The 23,253-nt window shown below is 36.3% G+C and overlaps 3 protein-coding genes and 2 pseudogenes across 4 annotated transcripts; 3 read left to right on the top strand and 2 right to left on the bottom strand.

The window, feature by feature from the left end:
* Window positions 1-902: 902 nt before the first annotated feature.
* On the top strand, window positions 903-5,617 carry LOC120204192 (C2 and GRAM domain-containing protein At1g03370-like). 2 transcript variants are annotated; one of them, XM_039204305.1, is made up of 9 exons: window positions 903-1,384; window positions 1,615-2,844; window positions 2,957-3,139; window positions 3,258-3,541; window positions 3,640-3,756; window positions 3,873-4,135; window positions 4,238-4,406; window positions 4,600-4,872; window positions 4,977-5,617. In XM_039204305.1, the coding sequence occupies exons 1-9, from the start codon at window positions 1,036-1,038 to the stop codon at window positions 5,166-5,168; spliced, it is 3,060 nt and encodes a 1,019-aa protein (XP_039060236.1). In that variant the 5' UTR covers window positions 903-1,035; the 3' UTR covers window positions 5,169-5,617. The 2 variants fall into 2 exon arrangements, with proteins under 2 accessions (XP_039060236.1, XP_039060235.1); XM_039204304.1 differs by having other exon boundaries at window positions 2,957-3,193.
* Window positions 5,422-7,644, top strand: LOC120204007 (annotated as a pseudogene).
* LOC120204006 lies at window positions 7,529-12,914 on the top strand (annotated as a pseudogene).
* A 671-nt stretch (window positions 12,915-13,585) lies between these two features.
* Window positions 13,586-16,190, bottom strand: LOC120204184 (ent-kaurenoic acid oxidase 1-like). Its single transcript, XM_039204295.1, has 8 exons — window positions 15,911-16,190; window positions 15,113-15,590; window positions 14,756-15,022; window positions 14,560-14,649; window positions 14,392-14,470; window positions 14,168-14,274; window positions 13,964-14,085; window positions 13,586-13,866 (listed from the first exon to the last, which is right to left on the bottom strand). The coding sequence occupies exons 1-8, from the start codon at window positions 16,147-16,149 to the stop codon at window positions 13,776-13,778; spliced, it is 1,473 nt and encodes a 490-aa protein (XP_039060226.1). The 5' UTR covers window positions 16,150-16,190; the 3' UTR covers window positions 13,586-13,775.
* A 2,881-nt stretch (window positions 16,191-19,071) lies between these two features.
* On the bottom strand, window positions 19,072-20,003 carry LOC120204005 (ent-kaurenoic acid oxidase 1-like). The gene is made up of 2 exons (XM_039204116.1): window positions 19,750-20,003; window positions 19,072-19,435 (listed from the first exon to the last, which is right to left on the bottom strand). Exons 1-2 carry the CDS (start codon window positions 19,986-19,988, stop codon window positions 19,072-19,074), a joined length of 603 nt encoding a protein of 200 aa, XP_039060047.1. The 5' UTR covers window positions 19,989-20,003.
* Window positions 20,004-23,253: the final 3,250 nt, after the last annotated feature.

Genomic DNA, 23,253 nt, shown 5'->3' with positions numbered 1-23,253 from the left:
TAAAATCATCCTATAAAATTCTTTCTATAAAATTATAAAAATAGTAAGTAAATAAATACTTATATAATTTTTAAAAACTATTTATCATTTAAAAATTTATATTTCTTAAACAATTTAATTGTATATAGTAAAATTTAAGTAATATGTCAAACAAAATTTGTAAATTAAATTAAGTATTAAGATTTTAGTTTGCCAAACAATAATTTAATTGACGTTAGTCTTTATATCTTTAAATTTCCAAAACTCATTCTTAATACGAACCATACAAAGATGATATGGATCAAAATATAGTGAATTAAAATGATCATGAACTAAATAGCAATATCACAATTTATCCAGGATCAAAATTTTAAATTTTGAAATGTAAATACAGGGACTAAATCATAATTTTTCCATAACAAAACTCAAAACACGCAGACGTAACAGCAACGTTGAAACGAATCAAAAACAAAAGCTGCCAATGTTGAAAACTGAAAGGCTCTCTCCCTTCTCTTTCAACCGACTCAACTCCGAAAATCAAACCATAATTTCTCTTCTTCTTCCTCCCCGTTTTTAGTTTGTCCATTGCGTATCTTTTCGAAAGAAAAAAGTTAACAACTTTGATCTTTAGCTTATAATACATATACGTGTCTCTGTAGCTGCTGTTTTTGATCTTATCTTCTTCTTCAATTTTGAAACTTGATAGTTGATACTGTTTGAGCTCTTAAGTTAGCAGGTAATACTGGGAACTGCTTTAGTTCTAGGAAAATGATAAGTATTCGAGTTTGATTGACTTTTTATATCAATTTAGAAGCAGCCCTTATGTGTTTTTAAACGATTTTAGCTTGGGAGAGTCGTGCTTATTTTTTTCTTTCTCCCAGAAATTGAAGAAATATAAATACTTTGGAAGAAGTGGAATATTGCTAGACATTGTTGTTAGACAGTGTTGATTGCTTGTCGGTGGGTGGGTTTTTTTTTTATAGAATTAAATATTATCAATCAAGGCCACAGTTTGATTGGATTGAGGGAATCTAGAGAGGGGGGAAAATTCCCAGAATGAAGCTTATCGTGGGCGTAATGGAAGCTAGAAACATACCCGCCATGGATATAAATGGGTTCAGTGATCCCTACGTGAAGCTTCAGCTTGGGAAACAGAGGTACAAAACCAAAGTGATGAAGAAGACATTGAATCCAATTTGGGGTGAGGAATTTAGTTTCAAGGTGGAGGATTTGAATGAGGACCTGCTAATCTCTGTCTTGGACGAGGATAAGTACTTTAATGATGATTTTGTTGGTCACCTTAAAGTCCCCGTTTCCCAGGTTTTCGGTGCTCGTAACAAATCACTTGGCACCGCTTGGTATGCGCTTCACCCGAAGAACAAGAGGTTGAAGAACAAGGATCGTGGTATGTTTTCTTTTTTGCTTTCTCAGAATCTGCAACACCCTTTTATATATGAGGATCATTGTACAAATTTCACTTTTTCTCCCCCCCCCACCCCAAAAAAAGTGCTTATCTAAGTAGTTTGAATCTAGGGTTCAAAGATTCCAGTCTTGAAATACATGTTTCAACTTTTATTGGTTATACTGACTGCAAGAATCTTTATCTACATACTTTTGTTTCAATTTTGGTTGTAGGTGAAATACTTTTCAATATCTACTTTTCCCTAAACAATTTGAATTGTGACGGTGATCCTGCACCGACATTGAGGAAGCATGAAGACATGGCTAGTAATGATCTTTCTAGGTCTTTTAGTGGTTCATTGAACTTGTCTTCTCCGCCGATACAAGACGATAATATGTCTTCCAAGGAAGAGAAATCATCTGCACAGAAATCCCTAGCAGGTCGAATCACTCAAATGTTTAATAGAAATGTTGACACTGCTTCTACTACATCCACTAGGGGTACTGATTTGACAGAGATACCTGAAATTTCGAGTGCTGATATTGTTGATAACAAGTCTGATGATCAGTCATCTTCTTTTGAGGAAGCGATTGAAGCACTGTGCTCGAGAGATCAGGGGAGTGAAGTACCAAGTAATTTACCTGGAGGAGTGCTTCTAGACCAATTGTATGTGATTGCACAGAAAGAACTAAACTCTCTGCTTTTCTCACCTGATTCAAGTTTTCCTAGATCAGTAGCAGAGTTGCAGGGATCTACTGATCCACAATTTGGGCCTTGGAAATTTGAGAATGGTGGTGAGAGCTTGCAAAGAATTTATTCGTACATCAGGGCTCCAACCAAATTAATCAAAGCTGTGAAAGCCACCGAAGAGCACACATATATAAAAGCTGATGGGAAGACTTTTTCTGTTTTAGCTGTCGTGAGCACTCCCGATGTTATGTACGGGAGCACCTTCAAAACTGAAGTGCTGTACTGCATTACTCCTGGGACTGAGCTTCCATCCGGAGAACAATCTTCCCATTTGGTGATTTCATGGCGAACAAATTTCTTGCAGAGCACCATGATGAAAAGTATGATAGAAAATGGAACCCGACAGGGTTTAAGGGAAAGCTTTGAGCATTTCACTACTCTACTAGAGCAGACTGTTAAGCCAGTTGATCCAAAGGATCTCGGGTTGAACAAAGAACAGCTTTTGGGATCATTGCAGGCTGAACCCCAGTCAGATTGGAAGTTGGCATTCCAGTACTTGGCTAATTTTACCATGGCTTCCACAGTTTTGATGAGCTTATATGTAATAGTCCATATCTGCCTAGCTGGACCTAGTACAATTCAAGGACTCGAATTCGTTGGGCTTGACTTGCCTGATTCAATTGGTGAATTGATTGTGTGTGCTGTTTTGGTTCTTCAAGGTGAAAGGGTGCTGCGGTTAATCTCACGCTACGTGCATGCCAGAGCGCAGAAAGGTAATATTTACATTTAATAACTACTTTGCCAAGCTCGTGAGAAGAGTTGCAATGTCTTGTTTCTCGTGTCTCGGCCTTTGATTTTCTTTTTCTTTCATGTCTCTAACAATAGGGAGTGATCATGGAGTGAAAGCACAAGGGGATGGATGGTTACTAACAGTTGCATTGATCGAGGGAAGTACTTTAGCCGCTGTAGATTCCAGCGGCTTTTGTGATCCATATGTGGTGTTCACGTGCAATGGGAAAACTAGAACCAGCTCAATCAAGTACCAGAAATCTGCCCCCCAGTGGAATGGTGAATTCAACATTGCTCTTTGTCTATGTTTGGGTTCAGTGTACATGTTTGCAGCTGCACTAGCATCGTTTTGAATAATGAGTCACTTTAATCAATTCTCGAGTATTGCTTTTTGCAGAAATACTTGAATTCGATGCTATGAAAGAACCTCCTTCCGTATTGGACGTTGAAGTTTTTGATTTTGACGGGCCTTTTGATGAACCTACATCTTTGGGACGTTCTGAGGTTAATTTTGTAAGATCTAATATATCTGATCTAGCTGATGTGTGGGTTCCTCTGCAAGGTAAGTTGGCTCAGGCATGCCAGTCTAAGCTGCACTTGAGAGTTTTTGTGGAAAATACAAGAGGTGGAAACGTAGTTACAGAGTACTTAAAAAAGATGGAGAAAGAAGTGGGGAAGAAGGTAAATAGATAGTTACTCATTTAGCTTCAACCGACCAAGAATAAAGTATTGTTGTCCATTCTTGTTATTTACTTTAGGCCAAATGTTCTATTTTGCAGATAAATGTGAGGTCCCCTCAAACGAATTCGACCTTTCAGAAACTCTTCGGTCTTCCTCCAGAGGAATTTCTCATCAACGACTTTACCTGTCACTTGAAACGGAGAATGCCTCTGCAGGTTCTGTCTGTCTAGCTATATAATATTTTGTAAAGCTCACTTTTGTTATGATTAATATCAGTAATCAATACACTGTGTTTGCCCCTTTTTGTTATTCTGGCGTTGCATCTATGCAGGGTCGCTTGTTTTTATCACCAAGAGTAATTGGGTTTCATGCCAATTTATTCGGCCACCGGACAAAATTCTTCTTCCTTTGGGAAGACATTGAAGATATTCAGGTTTTCCCACCTACTCTGTCATCAATGGGCAGTCCAGTTATTGTTGTGACTCTCCGTCCAGGAAGAGGATTGGATGCTAGACACGGTGCAAAGAATCAAGATGAGGAAGGCCGGTTGAAGTTCCATTATCAGTCTTTTGTCTCTTTCAACATAGCTCATCGGTAAAAGAGCAATCTATCTTCTGTGATTTCTGTTTTTATTTAGTTTATGCTTTTCTGTATCTTTTGATATGTTTATTAATTTTCATTTTTTTTATTGTCTAGAACAATCATGGCTTTGTGGAAAGCCAGAGCCTTGAGCCCAGAGCAGAAAGTGCAAATAGTTGAAGAAGAGTCCGAGTCAAAAGGCCTCCAACCTGACGAGAGTGGATCTTTCTTAGTCCTCGAGGACGTCACTATGTCTGAGGTTTATTCGCGTGCTCTTCCTATTCCCGTAAGTCCTCTACATCTTCTCTCCCTATGTGAACCTATGGAACTAGTTTCCCGCATCATGCAGGTTGACCACTGCCAGTCCTTTTGTTATTAATGGAATTCTAATATGTAAATGTAGCATATGACCATTCATATGCATGTTTTTTAGATATATTTCCTGTGATCAGATGGTGATTGTTTTATTGGTGATTCAGATCGGGTTCGTCATGGACTTATTCAGTGGTGGTGAATTGGAATATAAAGCTATGAAGAGAGCTGGCGGTCTTAACTATTCTTGCACTCCATGGGAGTCAGAAAAGGCTGATGTGTACGAGAGGCAAGTATATTACAGATTCGATAAGCGTGTATCCGGCTATAGAGGAGAGGTGACTAGTACACAGCAGAAATCCCTACTTCCTGATAAAAACGGTTGGCTTATTGAAGAAGTTATGACTCTCCACGGTGTTCCACTCGGGGACCATTTCAATGTATGAATGCCACGAAGAACAGTTTATTGATTTTATCGATTTTATCTTCATGTGTGAGGCTTCCTCATTATGGACCCGAGTTTTAAACTTTCAATATTTTACAGCTTCACCTTAGATACCAAATCGAGGACTTACACTCAAGAGCAAAGGGACGTCAGGTGCGAGTATTTTTCGGAATCGCTTGGTTGAAAAGCACAAAGCATGAAAAACGGATTGCCAACAACATCTTCTCGAATCTAGAAGGTCGCCTGAAGGTGATATTTGGTGTCGTTGAGAAGGAATATACCGCAAGATAGTATGTGACTGGCATTGCTGATACAACTTCCGATTGACTGCATTCTTTGGTTTGTTTTCTTCGGTGCTTGTTATGTTTGTGAAATTTAGATTTATCCAGATTTGCAGTACAGCTGTGATCTGCACGAGTATCTCACTCAAAGTCAAACCGAAACTTGTTTTTAGAATGTAGCAGAGTTTAATGCTAGTAGCGACCGAATCCCCTCATCGAAGCAGGCTTTTGAAGTTACGGCCTTCGTAAAATATAAGTGTGCCATGGCTGCTTTTAACCAGATTCCAGCCGGAGATACGAGCTTTCTTGTTCTTTGAATTGTTTCTGTAAGATTGTTGATTATCATTGTATTCTAAAAACCGGAACGGAATTGCGAAGAGCAACCATTGTTTATCAACGAGCTGCTGTAATCATAATTTAAATGCAATAAAGGAAGAAGAAATGATTCTTTTTACAGTGTAAATCAGTCCAATGGAGATGTGGGATTAGTGTACTGATGCATATGGTGGTTGTTACCGACGATTATCGATATCCAATAAGATCATGCCACGTGTTATTTTGAATTGAAACCGGATGGTTTCGAGTTTTTTTTCCTTTTCGTCACTACTGAGCTTAAGGTGCCGACGCTGCAACCCAAAGTTACGAACTTTATTCGTTTATCCGCAGTACCTCCATATGACATAAAATAAATCCAATTCCCATTGAGGTGGAGAGGGTTACTGCTAAACTTGATGTCTACTGAATAAACCTGGGTAATATCATTGATTGGGGGGGGGGGGGGAAGGAAAATGTACGGGAGAGGTGGTCTTGAGAAGTTCAGGAAAGCTCAATCTTTGGAACCCTTTTAGGTCTCGATAAATTCTGCCCCGAAAACCGCACCTGTTCGAGTTCAACAACATTCGCATTCTCAAAATGTGGCTGCTCAGTCTCAGCAGGAGGATCAAACTCAGGTTAAGCCGGCCACTCAGCTTGGTGGGGGTCAATCCACCTGGTTGCCTCCTGATTGGGCTATTGAGCCTCGCCCTGGTGTCTATTATCTCGACGTTGTGAAGGAAGGACAGGTGCTTGATCGAATTAAACTCGATAGGCGCAGGCACATCTTTGGGAGACAACATCATACTTGCGATTTCGTGCTTGATCATCAGTCGGTTTCATGTCAGCATGCTGCTGTTGTTCCTCACAAGAATGATAGGTCGCTTCCTTTTCTGTTTCTTTTGTATTTTCTACTTTGTTGAGATTACTAGTTGATGTTTCGAATTGACGTTGATTCTCTTCCAGTTGGCTTATATATGTTATCTGAATCGGATCTTCATCTTCATTCTTGGATATAGTATTGATTTATAAAGCTGTTACAATCTTAACAGCATATATGTAATCGATATGGGGTCAGCACATGGAACATTTTGTTGCAAATGACAGTTTTGACAAAAGATACACCAGTTGAACTTGAAGTAGGGCAATCTTTGCGCTTTGCTGCATCAACAAGAACTTATATCTTACGGAAGAATAATGTGGCTTTATTTCCTCGTCCTCCACCTCCCACCGAGATAAATCTACCCCCAATGCCCGATCCTTCTGATGAAGAAGCTGTTGCTGCGTACAATACACTTATAAATCGTTACGGTCTGAGTAAACCTGATACGATGCCAAATTCCAGTGTGTCTTCCATCTCATTATCTGGAAAAGAAGACAGCACAGAGTCAGAGAGATACGCTAAGAGAATGAGGAAACTGAAAGTGACCTTCAAGGATCACGCTGGAGGAGAGCTGGTTGAAGTTGTTGGAATTTCAGATGGTGCAGATGTAGAAACCGAACCCGGGCCCCTAGGTGTTAAAGAAGGAAGTCTTTTCGGAAAATATGAATCTCTTGTACAGACAACCGTAATTCCTAAAGGTAAGGATCAATCATCCATGAAGGAAGAAAATGTTATTCAGAAAGGTGTGACTGATAAACTGCAGGAAGTCTTGGATAAGGTAAAAAACAATACTAAAGGTGAGATTTACAATGATCTTTACGGAGAATCTTTGTCCGAAAAAGTGGGTTCTTCCAGGGCATACACTTCCGATAGTTTGACCGGAAGACAAAGGTCATCTTGTCCTACAAAAGACGCTATTACAGGAAAGCGTACTGATGTTTCAAGTGGAAGACCTGGAAGTAATACTGCCTCTACTGATGGTGATAGTGAAGATGATTTATTCGGTGACTACTGATTGAATGAAGCTGAAATGCTAATGCAACTTGCATCGTTCTTCGCACTTTGGTTCGACAAAATGACTGAAAATATGTTGTGTGAGGTAGCAAGCTATTGTTTTCATCTGAAGTTGCAGAATTTTTTTGTTGTAGTTTATTGGGAAAATTTTTCTTTGTACAATGGAATGTTCAACCCGACTACCGAGATTTGGTGATTTTAAGGATCATGTTGTCCCGGAAGAAAAATGGAAAGTAGTGGTAGAAATTTTTTGAATCCTGGTATGTTGTTCACTTGTGTTTGTTTTGTTCTTTTAGGTTTCTACTGCTGTTTTACTTGCAGGGAAAGTTATGCAGTTGTTGGCCGCACATCATCTTCTTTCTTATGATGATGATAGTCATAGGCCTTCTTTTGGTATTATTACAAGCTTACATACAATTTGTGGAAGAAGATGCAATTTACTCTTAGATTGATTTTTCATGAAATCCTCTTAAAATCGATATTAATCTAAATATTTGATGTCTCGATACTTTGATTCCCCGACAATCATATGATGAGAGTATTTTTGAAATATGTTGCTCATTTTCTTAAAAGAATGCTTCTCACCATTGCGTTTTTAAATAAATATTCAGAAACCCTCAAATCCAAAAAATATATTCTAAACTCAAAAAATATGATTTTTTAATGTTTAATTTTGTAAGTTTTAAAAATGTTTTCGAAACAATTTAAACCGATAAAATAACAGAGGATGATAAGACGAATTTATCGATATCTAAGGTGGAAGAGTATTGAATCAGCAGCATATGCCGACACTCTTGTTTTCCTCCATGAATTTAAGCATATGATTAAGTGAGTAATTTGAGAATCATAATAACATTTTTAAGAATGGAAAACCAAAGGCAGCAACGGGAAACAGCGATGATTGATCATTGACAACTTAAAGTAATCATGGCTCTCTTTTTAATGATTGAAAAGAAAAAAGAACATTCATTTATAACATCTAGATCTACAAACACTACAACTAGAAACCCAGAAATAGAATCCTTTCTCATACAAAAAATCTCCTCTTCTCCTCCACACGGTGGGTGGGTTTCATTCTCTTTTCTGTTCTTGGTTGTGGTGGTAAAAGAAATGAGCATAATTAGATAGTGGATATTATAGTAATGAAAAAACCATGAAGTTGAAGTTGAGGCATATAGTATTGGGTTTGCTCTCGGTTACAGTCATTGCTCCCATTTTTCTTTACACCGATAGAGTCGCCATCTTCGTCGATCCTGCTTCTTGTATGTAAAGTTTCTCTCTTTTTTCTTCGTTTTTATAATCATGGGTTTTGTTTTTCATTCCCCCTTGCTTGATCTCTGCAGCAAGACGCGATTTTCTTGATGATGTTGGAGCTTTTGTAAGTTTCTCTCTTTTTTCTTCTTTCTTAATGATTTTAAATAATAAGATGAATTGTTCAAGTTGAACAAACATAAATTATTTTTAAAGAAGTAACTATAATTGTGTCAATCCAATTCATACACACTTTCAGCCGGGTGGAAGAGTATTGAATCAGCAGCATCTGCCGACACTCTTGTTTTCCTCCATGAATTGTTCAAGTTGAACAAACATGAATTATTTTCTTGATGATGTTGGAGCTTTTGTAAGTTTCTTTCTTTTGGGGGTTAATGATTTTGATGGTATAGAATATTGAAGCACAAAGAAAAGTTTAATTCTTTCTTTTCTTCTGCAGATGTATGGTGATAATACCAGATGTCTCATTAACACTAGGTAGTTCAATTTTCAACATAGTAGATTAGTTCCATTTGTTGTTTATGGAAGGGAATTTTTGTTGATTGATGTCAGATCTAATTGTCTTCAATGTCTAAATTTTGTTTTAGGAAACTTTCAGGAAAGAACCCATTGGAGTCGTGTATTCTGATCAATCTACCGGTTCCTTTCCCAAAGGTGAATTTTTTATTTTGTTGTTTGCTTTTTTTAAAGAAAAAAAGGGAGCAATGTGAATTTGAATTGGTGGCGTTTGTTGATTCTCAACGACAGTGACTACGGAGCATAAGTCGACACGGGTGCTTTCTGCTACCGACGAAGGACGGCAACAGCAATTATCTAACCCCATTAGGCAGGTCGTCGATGGTGCACCTCCCAATCTCACAACTGCTATCGATTCCCATCCCAATGCCTCTAACATATCGGTAATTGCTTCCAGTTTTTGCCTACTAAAAATCGATCTGTTGTTGAGTCTTCTCGTATTGCCATAGCAGCATTTTACTTGGAATTCACGGTATCTGTTGATTTCGGTTTTTGTATGTCCTTTTGATTTTATTACTTGCCTCTTGTTCATATATTTGAGTATTTTGATACTGTTTTGGTACTATCTAAACTTGAACTGTGCCGTCTGTACTTTCTAAACCTTTGCTACATACTGTGCTTCAATTGTCACCAATACGGAAATGTCTTTGCCTTAAGCTGTTTCCTTCAAGGGATGTTAATCCGTAACCCTTTCATGCTTGTTGGTATTTTGTGCTATTCTCGTTTGCTAATGTTGTTTTGCATTTCCGAATCGTCGTTTCTACACGGCTAAGACCAGTTCCTTGATGCAGCCACATTTCAGGATTCACAATGAGAGGAAATTTTGGATCTAATTGTATGCTTAGCTAACAGTTACTATAACCTGTTTGCTTTATGAATAGGCTGTAAAGCTTGAGCAGCAACCAACTCAACCGGCTCGCAAGATTGATCAGACAGAGCGTTCAGATAACAAACATGACAGATAGACTGAACCAGCAGATGCTCAGGTGCGCCACCTCAAAGATCAGCTCATCCATGCAAAAGTATATCTCTCCCTTCCATCGATAAAAAACAACCCACATGTTACAAGGGGGCTTCGACTGCGGGTTAAGGAAGTTACACGATCTCTTGGTGATGCAACTAAGGACACAGATCTGGCAAAAAGGTAACTCTTCTTTCTGAAAATAGGATTGCTGCTCTGTTTAAACTTTCTTGGTTTTTCTTTTCATTTGTCAAATTCCTGCATTTGTTCCTTTATTTCTTCAGGTTCAATCACCTAATTTGTTAATTTTTCTCTCTTTTTTTTCCTTTTGCAGTGCCGTTGATAAGATGAAAGCAATGGATCAATCATTAGAAAAGGCGAAACAGGTTCAAGATGATTGCACTGTTGTGGTAAAGAAGCTGCGAGCTATGCTTCAGTCATCTGAAGAGCAACTTCAAGTGCACAAAAAGCGGACCATGTTCTTGACACGGTTAACTGTAAAAACTCTTCCCAAGGGTCTTCATTGCCTGCCCTTGCGCCTTTCTACCGAGTGTTATAGCTTGAATTCTTCTCAACAAAACTTTCCGAATCAGCAGAAATTAGAAGACCCTCGTCTGTACCATTATGCTCTTTTCTCTGACAATATAATGGCAGCGGCAGTTGTTGTAAACTCGACTGTTTCCCATGCTAAGGTAAAATGTAGTCTTCTACAGAGATTTAACTCCTTCCTTCAGTTGATGTGGGATAAAAAGACTGCTTGTCATTTTAATCTTAAGTTTTTCGTTTCCATCTCATTTTAATCTATACACTTATGAAGTAAATATCGGAGTGTTTGTTCGAACGCATGCATGTGTATGTTTGTATAAAACAGCTTGGTATGTAGATAATGACATTTGATCTCCCTGCTTTTTGTTGACCTTTTGAACTCATCAAATTTACTTGATTCCTTGCAGCTCCCTTCAAATCATGTCTTCCACATCGTTACGGATAGGCTTAATTATGCGACAATGAGAATGTGGTTTCTGGGTAATCCACCAGGGAAAGCCGCTATTCAGGTCCAGAAAATTGAAGAATTTACGTGGTTAAACGCAAGGTACAGTCCAGTTCTTAAGCAGTTAGGTTCTCCTTCCATGATTGATTATTACCTCAGGGCACATTGGGCTAATTGTGATCAAAATCTGAAGTTTCGGAACCCAAAATACTTGTCCATCCTAAACCATCTTCGCTTTTATCTACCGGAGATCTTCCCAAAATTAAATAAAGTGTTGTTCCTAGATGATGATATAGTGGTCCAGAAAGACCTTTCTGGCCTGTGGTCCCTTGATTTGAAGGGCAATGTTAATGGAGCGGTTGAAACATGTGGAGAAAGCTTCCATCGGTTTTATCGGTACTCAACTTCTCAAATCCCCTAATCTCAAAGAATTTCGACCCGCATGCTTGTGGATGGGCATATGGAATGAATATTTTTTATTTGGATGAATGGAGGCGGCAAAACATCACGGAGGTATATCATCGATGGCAGAGGCTGGTAAGTGATCTTGGCTAAGCAGATAGTAAAGTAGGCGTGAAAGTTCCTCACATACCAAGTTAGATGTAATTCACATATACTACGCTTAAATGGCTAGTTTAGCATTGCTTGGTTATTCGCCTTGGGTGCCTAAGCCTCCTGATCACACATTATCGTACACGTAGAGATGTAGTGCCGATGTAAATGATAGAAGGCAGCTCGGAATTTTCGTGGTTCACTATGGACATACCCTATACCTTGTACATAGTGTTATGCTGGTGTATCATCTTTGTTTTTGATTCTGAAGTTATCTTTTATACGCAGAATCGCGACCGGCAATTGTGGAAGCTGGGGACCCTGCCTCCTGGTCTCGTAACATTTTGGAAACGCACATATTCCCTGGCCAAATCTTGGCATGTGCTCGGACTTGGCTACAATCCTAATGTAAACCAGAGGGAGATCGAAGGAGCTTCCATTATACACTATAATGGCAACTTGTAACCATGGTTGGAGATCGCCATGCCTAAGTGTGGTCACTTTGGAACAAATTTGTGCAGTATTGGAGTCTTTCTGTGGTTTTTCATACAAATGCGCAGAAGTTTCTTCAAGCTTGGGAAGATCTAAATCCTAGGTCTGCTATTTGAAAGTTCATTTCTGCCGTTGTTATTTGGACTGTTTGGAAAGTAAGAAATGATATTGTTTTTGATAGAGGGAAGTTTGACCATCTTAATCTATTTTTCCTAGCAAGAGTACGACTTGCATCTTGGTTCTCAGCTAAGTTTGCAGATTCTGTTATTTCAATGGATTCTCTAATCGGGGACCCTTCTCTTGGGGATTCATGCTTTCCTCTCAACAAATCGATTGTTACTACAATTCCTTGGTCCCCCCTCCTAAGGGCTTTGTAAAATTGAATGTGGATGCAGCTACAAATTCTGATTGGAACAGCAGTGGAGTTGCGGGTATTCTAAGAGATGAGGAAGGTCTTATTCTAGGATCTTTTAAGGAGGCCACGGGTCCAGGTCCACCTATTATGATGGAGCTAAGGGCTATTCAGAAGGGCTTAATTTTCTTTGATTCAGTGAAAGGAGGTATTAATGGTCGTTTGTTGTTAGAATCAGACTGCAAATTGGCAGTGGATTGGGTTAAGAATGGAACTTTCTGCCCTCAGATTTTTGTCATTCTTGTAAGGAACATAACAATTAAGCTAAAAGAAGTTGAGGGTGTTATTAGATGGGTTGCTCGGACAGCCAATATTGAGGCTGATGGGTTGGCTAAATCCGCCATTGGCTAATTCCAGTGTGTCTTAGGGGTATTTTATGTTGGGATTTTCAAATTGTTGTAAGGGGCTTATCTTCTTGTTGTAATCTTATGTATTTTCATTAATGAAGTTTAAGGCACTCTTTTCCTCCTTCCTCTGATGAAGGAACTCATTATAAGTTCCTTATTCAAGAAGGGGGTTTTTAATGAGACCTACAATTCCTATCAAAAAAAAAAGTATAAAAGCCACTGAACAAAGTACGTAGATTACAAAACACTATAATGGCAACTTGAAACCATGGTTGGAGATCGCCAGGCCCAAGTATAAAAGCCACTGGACAAAGTACGTAGATTACGACGTCACGTATTTGCGAGAGTGCAACATCAACCCGTAGAAAAAACATTCACGGGGGACATTAAAGAGTGATGGTGAGCTATGTTAACCATGCAGATTCATCTTGATTGTCACTTCATAGGTTTATCTTGTTCAGAGGCATCTGGTTGAATTCGTGCTTGTATACATCGTTGATTTTGTTTTTGATTTTTTGGTTCTTACCGCAATGCGTAGAAGCTGTGTTTATGCGACGTTTTAGGTATTTAATCGGAAATTCAGGTGTATCATTTCACTGGCAATCCTTTCATCTCTTGTATTACTATGGAAAAACAAAGTTGTTTCATGCAGAGATTTGACATGCACCGCACACATGAATAGAGAATTCTGCATATTGATCTCAACACATCAGTTTCATCCAATCTTTTCTGTTTCATACGACAGTCGATTCGCTTACATTCTAACTGAGTTATCCTGCACTCCTAATCCCCCAGAAAAGATGTTATTACTACTTTTATTATTACTGTCAAGAATTTCCCAGTAACTTGCTAGTGCCTGAAAAGGCTAGTTTTTCTTGATCACTGCCAAGCAATTATCCTGAGGCCTTGTATGAGGTAGATACCTAATTTTACTCCCAGGGTTAAGACGATCCAGCCTGCATTGCGACATCGATCGACATTAAAACCAACGATTTTAAGCTTGAATTTATAATATAAATCATTGAAATATATCGACAATAGAAAATAAATTACTTGTAGTTGAGGAGGAAATGGTGAAGAAAGATAGAAATTTCAAGCTTGGCAAGATCATTTCCAGGGCACAGTCTGCTTCCAGCTCCAAAGGGAAGGAAAGTTCCTGCTTTGGCGTTATAGTCCTGAACATGAACAATTTTGAACTTAAGAGACCATCATTACATGCATACATACAGGAAATATGAAATGCTTTATGGATCTTACATCCCATCGGGAAGGGTCGAATTCTTTTGGATTCGGATAAATCTCAGGATCCAAGTGAATGCTTCTGAACCAAACTAGTGCTTTCCATCCCTTTGGGACAGTATAACCTGAAAAAAACGGATAACTCTATGAATGAATGATGTAAAAATATCACTACGCATGGTCCCCGACCTCAGCCGAGGACATGTATGCAGTATACATACACACATAACATTAGAACTGACCGCTTATATTGACGTCTGTTTTTGCTTCACGGAAGACCATCGAGGAGAATGTTATCAATCGAAGCGTCTCATCAATCACCTTCATATATATATATAATCAAATTAAGCATTGCAAAATAAAGGGTTCCGAATTATACTTAGCATCCAAAGACTCGGTTAAAGATGTACCTTAGAAAGGTATTCCATTTCTCGAACTTCCTTGAGATTTAAACCTTTCTGGGTTGCTGGCCTTTTCTTCAGAATCCTCTCTTGCTCTTCCTGTATACAACAATACTGTCAAGTATAACGATAAAGAAGCACACTAAAGCTCAAACAATGCTCGAAAACGAATGTTCATTTACGAAATCTAAATCGTAAATGCCACCTTAGCTATTTTTAGGTATTCAGGATATTGCTGCAGGAAAACAGTGGCCCACATTGTCGTATGGCCGGATGATTCATGGCCAGCATTCAGGTACATCAACATGATATCAATGATTTCCTCATCATCTAGTGTTACACCTTTCTCGTCTTTAACATCTATCAGGGCATCCAGCATGTCTTTCTTCTTTGTGGTGTATGTGCTTGTCTTCCTCTGCATTCTCCGCTCGGTCACCGCCGATTGAAAAGCCACCACAAGGTTTTTACGAGCCTGAAGAAAACGAAAACAAATTTCAATTTTATACTTTGCTAGCATAAGACAGTTAACTTCAGATGCAAGCAAGAAGTGGGAAATTCCCACCTTGAGGGCTTTATGGTAAGCAAACCCTGGGATATTGATTGCCATGGCTCTAACTCCATAGTTGAGAGTTGTGTACTCCCTCTCCAAAGCTTCCATCACCTCTTCGCTTTCCGAGCTTAGGAAAATGTACATGATTATCCGAAAAGTGAGCTTTCGGAGCTCGGTCAAGAACTCGATTTTCCCCATCTTAGACCATTTGTCCAGGGTAGATATCACAATCTCCTCAATGTAGGGGATGTAAATGGAGAGTGCTTCATGGCCATTGACCGGAGCCGCGGTTAAACGGCGGAGACGCTTGTGTTCTTCATACGAAATACCGATGAACGATTTCTTTCCGATTAGCTCGGTTGTGGAAGTAGGCCATCCAGGCTTAAATGCATCATCATCATTCAACACTTTCCGGCTCGTCTCCGGCGTGGTTACGATCACACTCGGGCACCCGAACATGAAGGCCTTGTAGATTCCCGTGCGTCCAAATCTGCATAATCAGTACATTAACACTGAGCTAAAACGGAATGTCTTGGAAAACAGTGAGATGCTAAAAGACATTGCAGTAGGCGACAAGAGATGCAACTGTTCCATTCTCGAGACAGGAGCTGACTAGGTCTTCAACTACAAGACACCGAGTTGAGGCTAAACTCATTTCACATGGTGTCCAAAAAAAACTACACCTTTACCTTGTATTTTATAATATTTTAAAAAACAAAATGAAAGTGGGAATTGAAGTGACCACTCACACGTTTCCATCCTTTTTAGCGAGCAAACTTTAAATCTTTACTTTTTAGTAATGAAAAGTACCTGGAAACGAAGGATCCCATGAAGGAATCGGGCTCCACGGACCGGAAAGCTCGGAGAAACGACCACATGTTGCCGATGACAGGCCAACCCAAATCCCCCGGCGGCAGAGAGTAGCGCAAATCGCCCAACGGCGATTCATACACCCACGGATTCAAGCTCTTCAGCACCCATTTCAAAAACGCAAAGGCACCCAGTGTAGCCAAGGCCACCGTCAACCACATCGAACCCATGATTTCCATTGCAGCAGCAAAAGAAGAAGAAGACACCTGTTGCTCTCACAAGGAAGTGATTAGAAACACAGTATCAAAACATATATATATAGTGGTCTGCAAAGGTAGCTTTTTTGGATTGTGACAGAGAAATAGAAGCAAAGGGCACAAAGATGGTAATGACAGCTCATATAAACAAACAAGGAAAGAATTGTTGTTGGTACCATATATTAATTATTACCATTTATTATAGGATAAAATATAAAAACATACGCGAATATTTATTTGGTAAAAAATTTATTATTTTTTGAGATTATAAATTTACATATTATAAATAGAGAAAATAACTTCAGTGACTAAAAATTTCAGATAATATACGATTTTGATTAATTTTTTTTTGAATTTACGAAAATGACCAACAAAATCGCAATGCGATCTTTAATTCGTATTGCGATCTCCACTATCGCAAATTCGCATTGCATTTCGCGTTGCGTTGCGATTTTCCATTTCGCGTTGCGATTTTTCATTTTGCGTTGCGATAGTCTACAGTTGTCGTTGCGATATTTCAAATTCGTTGCGATAGTCTACACTTGTTCCCAATACTATGTGGGATTGAGTCTTAAATAGTGATATTATTTTTGAATGTTTTGCTTAAAATTGCAATAATCGCGATTGATTGTAGATTGACTTTTAATTATGACATATTTAATCGTATAATACTAATGCAATTGGTTGCTGATTCAGTTGTTTTAAGGTGCATGATTGTTAATTGTTTTCTGAATAATCGCATTGTATTGGAAACAAGTGTTGGTAATACTCAATCTCACATAGTATTGGAAACACTATTGGGAATAGTATTTAAGGCTTAGCTTTCCCACTTCCTTGTTGAGTGATAGAGAACAAGGGGGACTCTCGCGCGCCGCCGCCGCCTCCGTCCCGTCTCGTGGTCGTGGTCGTGGTCGTGGTCGTGGTCGTGGTCGTGATAATACGTGTCTTCGACACGTCCGCGCGAATACTATCTTTTTAGAGAAAAATCTTAAGAAATAAAATCTCGTAATATTTAAAAATAACAATAATTCTTTTAATTATTAAAATAATTTGAAAATTTTAAACATATATATATGTATGGATTTAGAAAAATCTAAACATATAGTAATTATATGTTGATTAAAATACTCTCAAATATTGTTGTTTGGATTAATATTCAAATAATTATATGTATAATACATATATATTTAGAAAAATCTTAACATATACTAATTTATTATTGAGATGTATATATGTCAACCTTATCTGGATTTGTTTTTAAATTTTTATATAATTTTATATTAATGTTTAGAAAATAAAAGAAAAGAATTTAGCATTTAATTTTTTGTTTGAAATTTTGAGTTTAAGCGCCATGCATGAAGAAGTGTATGAACATTTACGATTAAATAAATTAGATAGATATTAACTCGTATTTACTCTATATTAATAAAATTTTGTGTTAAAGAGTGATTACGATAAAATCAAAAGGTTTTAGGGGCAAAATTGAGAATTATGTTAAAATGGGTTAAATTGAATTATTAAATTGCTGAAGAAAAAAAACCAAAAAATTAAATCTCACTTTGTTGAGTCAATCAAAATGATGAAACAATCAAGAGGGTGGTGAATTGATAACTAAAAACTTTCTTGAAATACAAATTACAAACTTAGGGAAAACTCACTGAGAAAATGTTTGCATAATTAAAAAACAAATAAAAATAAATGAGTACAAAAGTGTTTTATAAAAACAAAAGGAATGTTGAAGGATGGTATCGATACCCCTTCACATATAACTTGGAATCTTGTTTTGATACATCTTCATTCGATTATAGTTGTTTGAGTTGTTATGGGAGTTAATAGATTTGTTTGGATGAATTTTTTCGCAATAAATGTTGTCCAGATGTCTTGAGTACCGGTACACGTGCTTGGAGTATCGGTATTACTTGCATTAAATACAAAAATCTAACCATTAGGGAAGGGGAGTATCAATACTCATCAAAAAAAGTATCAATACTGGTATCGATGTTTGAATGAGTATCGGTATCAAAATGGTATACTGGAATTTATATTTGCAAAAAAGATAAGGAGCGTATCGACACTTCCACTTTGAGTATCGATATTGGTATCGATACTATAATATCGATATTAAAATAGCTTATTGGAATTTGCATGACACAAGGAGTAGCAGTACTACTATGAGCAGTATCGATACTCCCTTACATGTTTAAGCTATTTGTATAGATATTGTATTGTTCTTGCAGTAACGGTACTGTTGAGTTAAAAATTAATTTTTTAACTCGATTAAAATTTAAAACCCTGTAAAAATATTTGAAAATTATTTACATTATATGACTCGATTTTCAATAAAACAAGGAGTAAATTGAAATTCTTGATCTTAAAAAAATTATATTTGAATGATCGAATCAAATATAATTACTTTTAGTATATCAAAATATGCCGAACACACACTTTAATCGAAACTGAAAAAATGTATTATTTATCATTCATGAAGAATTAAAAGTGCCATGTACCATGTAACAAAAGGGTCAAGGCCATCCCGTAATGTGTCCTTATGATTATTTTTCATATTTTTAAAGTATTATAAATATATATATATATATATATATTTGAATAAATTAATAATTAGTTTTATATAAATTTTGATATGTTTCCATACATGTGTTTTTGTTATTTTACACTTTTTATAATTTATCATCATAATAATAGTGGAATCTATTAAGTAATTTTATTGATTAAAGAGATTATTATTTTTCTGAAAATCTTGAATTCAATTAGTTATTATTTTTATTATTTCAATTTAATCTTGTTTAAAATTCATACATTTATAAACTAAAACAATCATAAAAATATTTTTTTGATCTTTAAAATTTTAATCTTTAAAAAATAATGTGCTATAATATATTTGTTTTACATTTGTAGAGGTATTTGTGTTACAATCATAAAAAAAATTAGCCAGGTTAAGAACTCAATTTTCCCCATCTTAGACCATTTGTCCAGGGTAGATATCACAATCTCCTCAATGTAGGGGATGTAAATGGAGAGTGCTTCATGGCCATTGACCGGAGCTGCAGTTAAACGGCGGAGACGCTTGTGTTCTTCATACGAAATACCGATGAACGATTTCTTTCCGATGAGCTCGGTTGTGGAAGTAGGCCATCCAGGCTTAAATGCATCATCATCATTCAACACTTTCCGACTCGTCTCCGGCGTGGTTACGATCACACTCGGGCACCCGAACATGAAGGCCTTGTAGATTCCGGTGCGTCCAAATCTGCATAATCAGTACATTAACACTGAGCTAAATGTCTTGGAAAACAGTGAGATGCTAAAAGGCATTGCAGTAGGCGACAAGAGATGCAACTGTTCCATTCTCGAGACCGGAGCTGACTGGGTCTTCGACTACAAGACACCGAGTTGAGGCTAAACTCATTTCACATGGTGTCAAAAAAAAACTACACCTTTACCTTGTATTTTATAATATTTTAAAAAACAAAATGAAAGTGGGAAATGAAGTGACCGCTCACACGTTTCCATCCTTTGTAGCGAGCAAAGTTTAAATCTTTACTTTTTAGTAATGAAAAGTACCTGGAAACGAAGGAACCCATGAAGGAATCGGGCTCTACGGACCGGAAAGCTCGGAGAAACGACCACATGTTGCGGATGACAGGCCAACCCAAATCCCCCGGCGGCAGAGAGTAGCGCAAATCGCCCAACGGCGATTCATACACCCACGGATTCAAGCTCTTCAGCACCCATTTCAAAAACGAAAAGGCACCCAGTGTAGCCAAGGCCACCGTCAACCACATCGAACCCATGATGTCCATTGCAGCAGCAACAAGAAGAGGAAGAAGAAGAAGACACCTGTTGCTCTCACAAGGAAGTGATTACAAACACAGTATCAAAACATATATATAGTGGTCTGCAAAGGTAGCTTTTTTGGATTGTGACACAGAAATAGAAGCAAAGGGCACAAAGATGGTAATGACAGCTCAGATAAACAAACAAGGAAAGTATTGTTGTTGGTACCATATATTAATTAGTACCATTTATTATAGGATAAAATATAAAAAATATACTATAAATGTTAAAAATATAAATGTTTAATCTAATCTAATTAAGAATTTATCTTTGAATAAATAATATTTTTTATTAAATTAAAATGATTATAAAATAGTATATGTTCTAAATACTCTTAATTATTTAATAACAAACGTTAAATCACCCCCACAATATCGTAATATTTAAAAATAATAATAATTCTTTTAATCATTAAAATGGATTAAATTGAATTATTAAATTTCTGGAAAAAATCAAAATTTAAAACTCACTTTGTCGAGTCAATCAAAAAATGATGAAACAATCAAGAGGGTGGTGAATTGATAAGTAAAAGCTCATTTTCTTGAAATACACTCTCAAAGATAAAATTATAAATTACGAACTTAGAAAAATCTCGTTAGAAAAATGTTTGCGTAATTCAAAAACAAATAATAACACTTGAGAAATAAAAACAAATGAGTAGAAAAGTATTTTATAAAAACAAAATGAATGTTGAAGGATGATATCGATACCCTCTTCACATATAACTTGTAATCTTGTTTTATTTCTAAAAATAATATTTGCAATTGTCAAAGGTAATATGTATGTCTTGATGTGACAATTTTCCAAAAAATACCATAAATCTTTTTATTGGTCTACACATTAAATTTTGTTAAATTTCAAGTCAATGAGTTAGCTGAAAGCAAATATATATATATGCATATATAGTTGCGTACGTATATGTTAGTGTTTTTTTTTTTTTTTTTTATGTTTCCCATATTCAAAGAGATTCATTTTCCAGGGAAATAAAATAAAGGTTTCAGCCTCTCGTGTCCGGTCTGCTTTCAGTTTTTAGTTTAGCAAAGAATTTGTAAACTGATAAGTGATTAATTTAGTTAATATTTTGATTTTAAATTATTTTTTAATTATTGGTTTTTGTGACTTCATTATTCGTTTTTATTCATTTTCTCTGCATGACGTCGGATTCTGAAAATTGCTCTAAAAGAAAAGAATTCTGCAGTTTTTATTTTATTTTCGAAATCGAAACTGGATTAGTGGGCATGAATTAGGACATGAAACATCTGACGAGGCGATGACATCAACACCTTCTAGAAGATTCAGTCAGCGTTTCTAGAAGCAATAATAGATTGGCCGCACGTTTCTGTAATTCGGATTTGAATTAAACTCAAGTTTTAGGATAATATTTTTTATCTTTGTTTTAGGTATTTTAGTTTAAATATGTTTTAATATTTTAATTAAATTTTAGGATAATATTTTAAATATTATATTTTATCTTTGTATTTTAGTTTAAATATGTTTTAGTATTTTAATTATGATTTATAATATTATTTTAAATAGTATTTTCTTTTATATTTGTTTTAGGTATTTTAGTTTAAATAATTTTAAGAGTTTTAATTAGGATTTAAATTATTATTTTAGAAATTATTTTTAACTTGTTTTAGGAAATTGAAGGCTATAAATGAGCATAGAAACATATCTCTCATATGAGAATTAAATCTATATTTTCTCTCTAGTTTTCTCTATATTTTCGCACACTTCTTTATTCTTCTTTTAAAATTTCGTTTTCAACAATTGTTAAGTATGACTTTAGTCATCCTTAGCTAATTTTTTTTCAAGCCGAAGGCTAAAGCGAAGACTCAATTCCAAATGTGAGAATTGTAAGGTACTTAAATCGCTTCAGATTTTTCTCTCTGTTTTCTAAACTTACTTTTTAAATCAAAACGATTTCGACATTGGTCTGGATGCTATTATGGTTAACGTTTGAAGAAAGATTGTTTATTGAAGCACATTCGACTTCCTAAGAACAAATTTAACAAAATTGTTTGTTAAGAGGAAACTAAGATCGGAATCAGTTATTGTTGAAACGACATAATCAAAGTTGGCAGTGAAGAATTGTCCTTGTAAGCCGACGTTAAATCTTGAAGTAAAAATCTATTTCGATGATCCGAGGAATTTGAGGCAAAGTTGAAGTATGATGCTGATTTCACTATAAGTTTCTCTTTATCTCAATCTCTTAGATTATTTATTTAATTATTTTCTTTTATTTAATTCTTATATTTTATTTTTAAAAAAACTTTTAAAAACCCCTTTATCTTTACTACTATTATTTATTATTTTATTATTTTCCCTTTTTATTTATTATTATTTTTTTTAAAAATTATAATTATTTATTTTATTATATTATATCTTTTCAACTTTATCTCGAATTCGATCCTCCTCTAAATCAAAGAGTTTTACTAAATCACAAAAATCATAATCCCTGTAGATCGACTCTGCTTCTCTATACTACCATTTTCTTTCTATTTATTAAGAAACCATGAATTATTTTGATAACAAAACGACGGTTATCATAAATAGATTCAGGAGCATAAGGTTGTCGGGGATCGATTTTGTTTCCCATACACGACGGAGCTTTTCATGAAGGAGTAAATACAATCGTTTTCCAATTCACACTGTGACGTTTCCGACACCACCGGAAACACCCTGCTTTGAGTCGACGGAGGTGCTTGGAACATAGAGCGGCAATGGGTTATAACGGATCCTGCCGGTATTTCCATCATCACTCTACGTGATCATGTCAGCAAGACCCGGAAATTCCAAACATGATACGATTACACGATCCGGGACGAAGTTATATTTTGATCACATAATTTTAGTTTATTTTTATTTTACTCCTTATTTTCTAGTGTTAATTATAATTTCTCTCTTTTGAGTCGGTATCCATGTCTAGTAAATGAATAATGATGTTATAGGGTAATGGAAAATCGCAGAATCCAATTTCGTGGAAACAGGAATTGCGAATTCACGAAGGTGAAAGCTCAGATTCGAACCACTTTCTCTTCCGTGTGAAACTATCGAGTGGTTTTAATCACTGAAATTTATTGCATTGGATTTTTTCAGTCACTCCCCCGTTAACAACAAAAAAGCCACGTCATAACACTATTAGTGAGAAAACGATCGAGTGACTAAAAAATTTAATGTATTAAATCCAGTGAAGAAATTAAAAGATTTAAAGTACAGTGAGTGAGTACA

This window comes from Hibiscus syriacus, unplaced genomic scaffold (genome assembly GCF_006381635.1).
Source record: "Hibiscus syriacus cultivar Baekdansim isolate YM2019G1 unplaced genomic scaffold, ASM638163v2 tig00010533_pilon, whole genome shotgun sequence".
Taxonomy (NCBI): domain Eukaryota; kingdom Viridiplantae; phylum Streptophyta; class Magnoliopsida; order Malvales; family Malvaceae; genus Hibiscus; species Hibiscus syriacus.
This window is presented reverse-complemented; position numbering and strand designations above follow the sequence as displayed.

What these genes read in the sequence shown, in the direction of transcription:
- LOC120204192 (XM_039204304.1), top strand. Translation starts at nt 1,036, where the DNA reads ATGAAGCTTATCGTGGGCGTAATGGAAGCTAGAAACATACCCGCCATG. An exon ending in TTCAGTGTACATGTTTGCAG is followed by an intron (nt 3,194 to 3,257) that starts CTGCACTAGCAT and finishes TGCTTTTTGCAG; the next exon opens with AAATACTTGAATTCGATGCT. An exon ending in CACTCGGGGACCATTTCAAT is followed by an intron (nt 4,873 to 4,976) that starts GTATGAATGCCA and finishes AATATTTTACAG; the next exon opens with CTTCACCTTAGATACCAAAT.
- LOC120204184 (XM_039204295.1), bottom strand. Translation starts at nt 16,149, where the DNA reads ATGGAAATCATGGGTTCGATGTGGTTGACGGTGGCCTTGGCTACACTG. An exon ending in AATACCTAAAAATAGCTAAG is followed by an intron (nt 14,650 to 14,755) that starts GTGGCATTTACG and finishes TGTTGTATACAG; the next exon opens with GAAGAGCAAGAGAGGATTCT. An exon ending in CATTTCCTCCTCAACTACAA is followed by an intron (nt 13,867 to 13,963) that starts GTAATTTATTTT and finishes GTCGCAATGCAG; the next exon opens with GCTGGATCGTCTTAACCCTG.
- LOC120204005 (XM_039204116.1), bottom strand. Translation starts at nt 19,988, where the DNA reads ATGGACATCATGGGTTCGATGTGGTTGACGGTGGCCTTGGCTACACTG. An exon ending in ATGGGTTCCTTCGTTTCCAG is followed by an intron (nt 19,436 to 19,749) that starts GTACTTTTCATT and finishes CTGATTATGCAG; the next exon opens with ATTTGGACGCACCGGAATCT.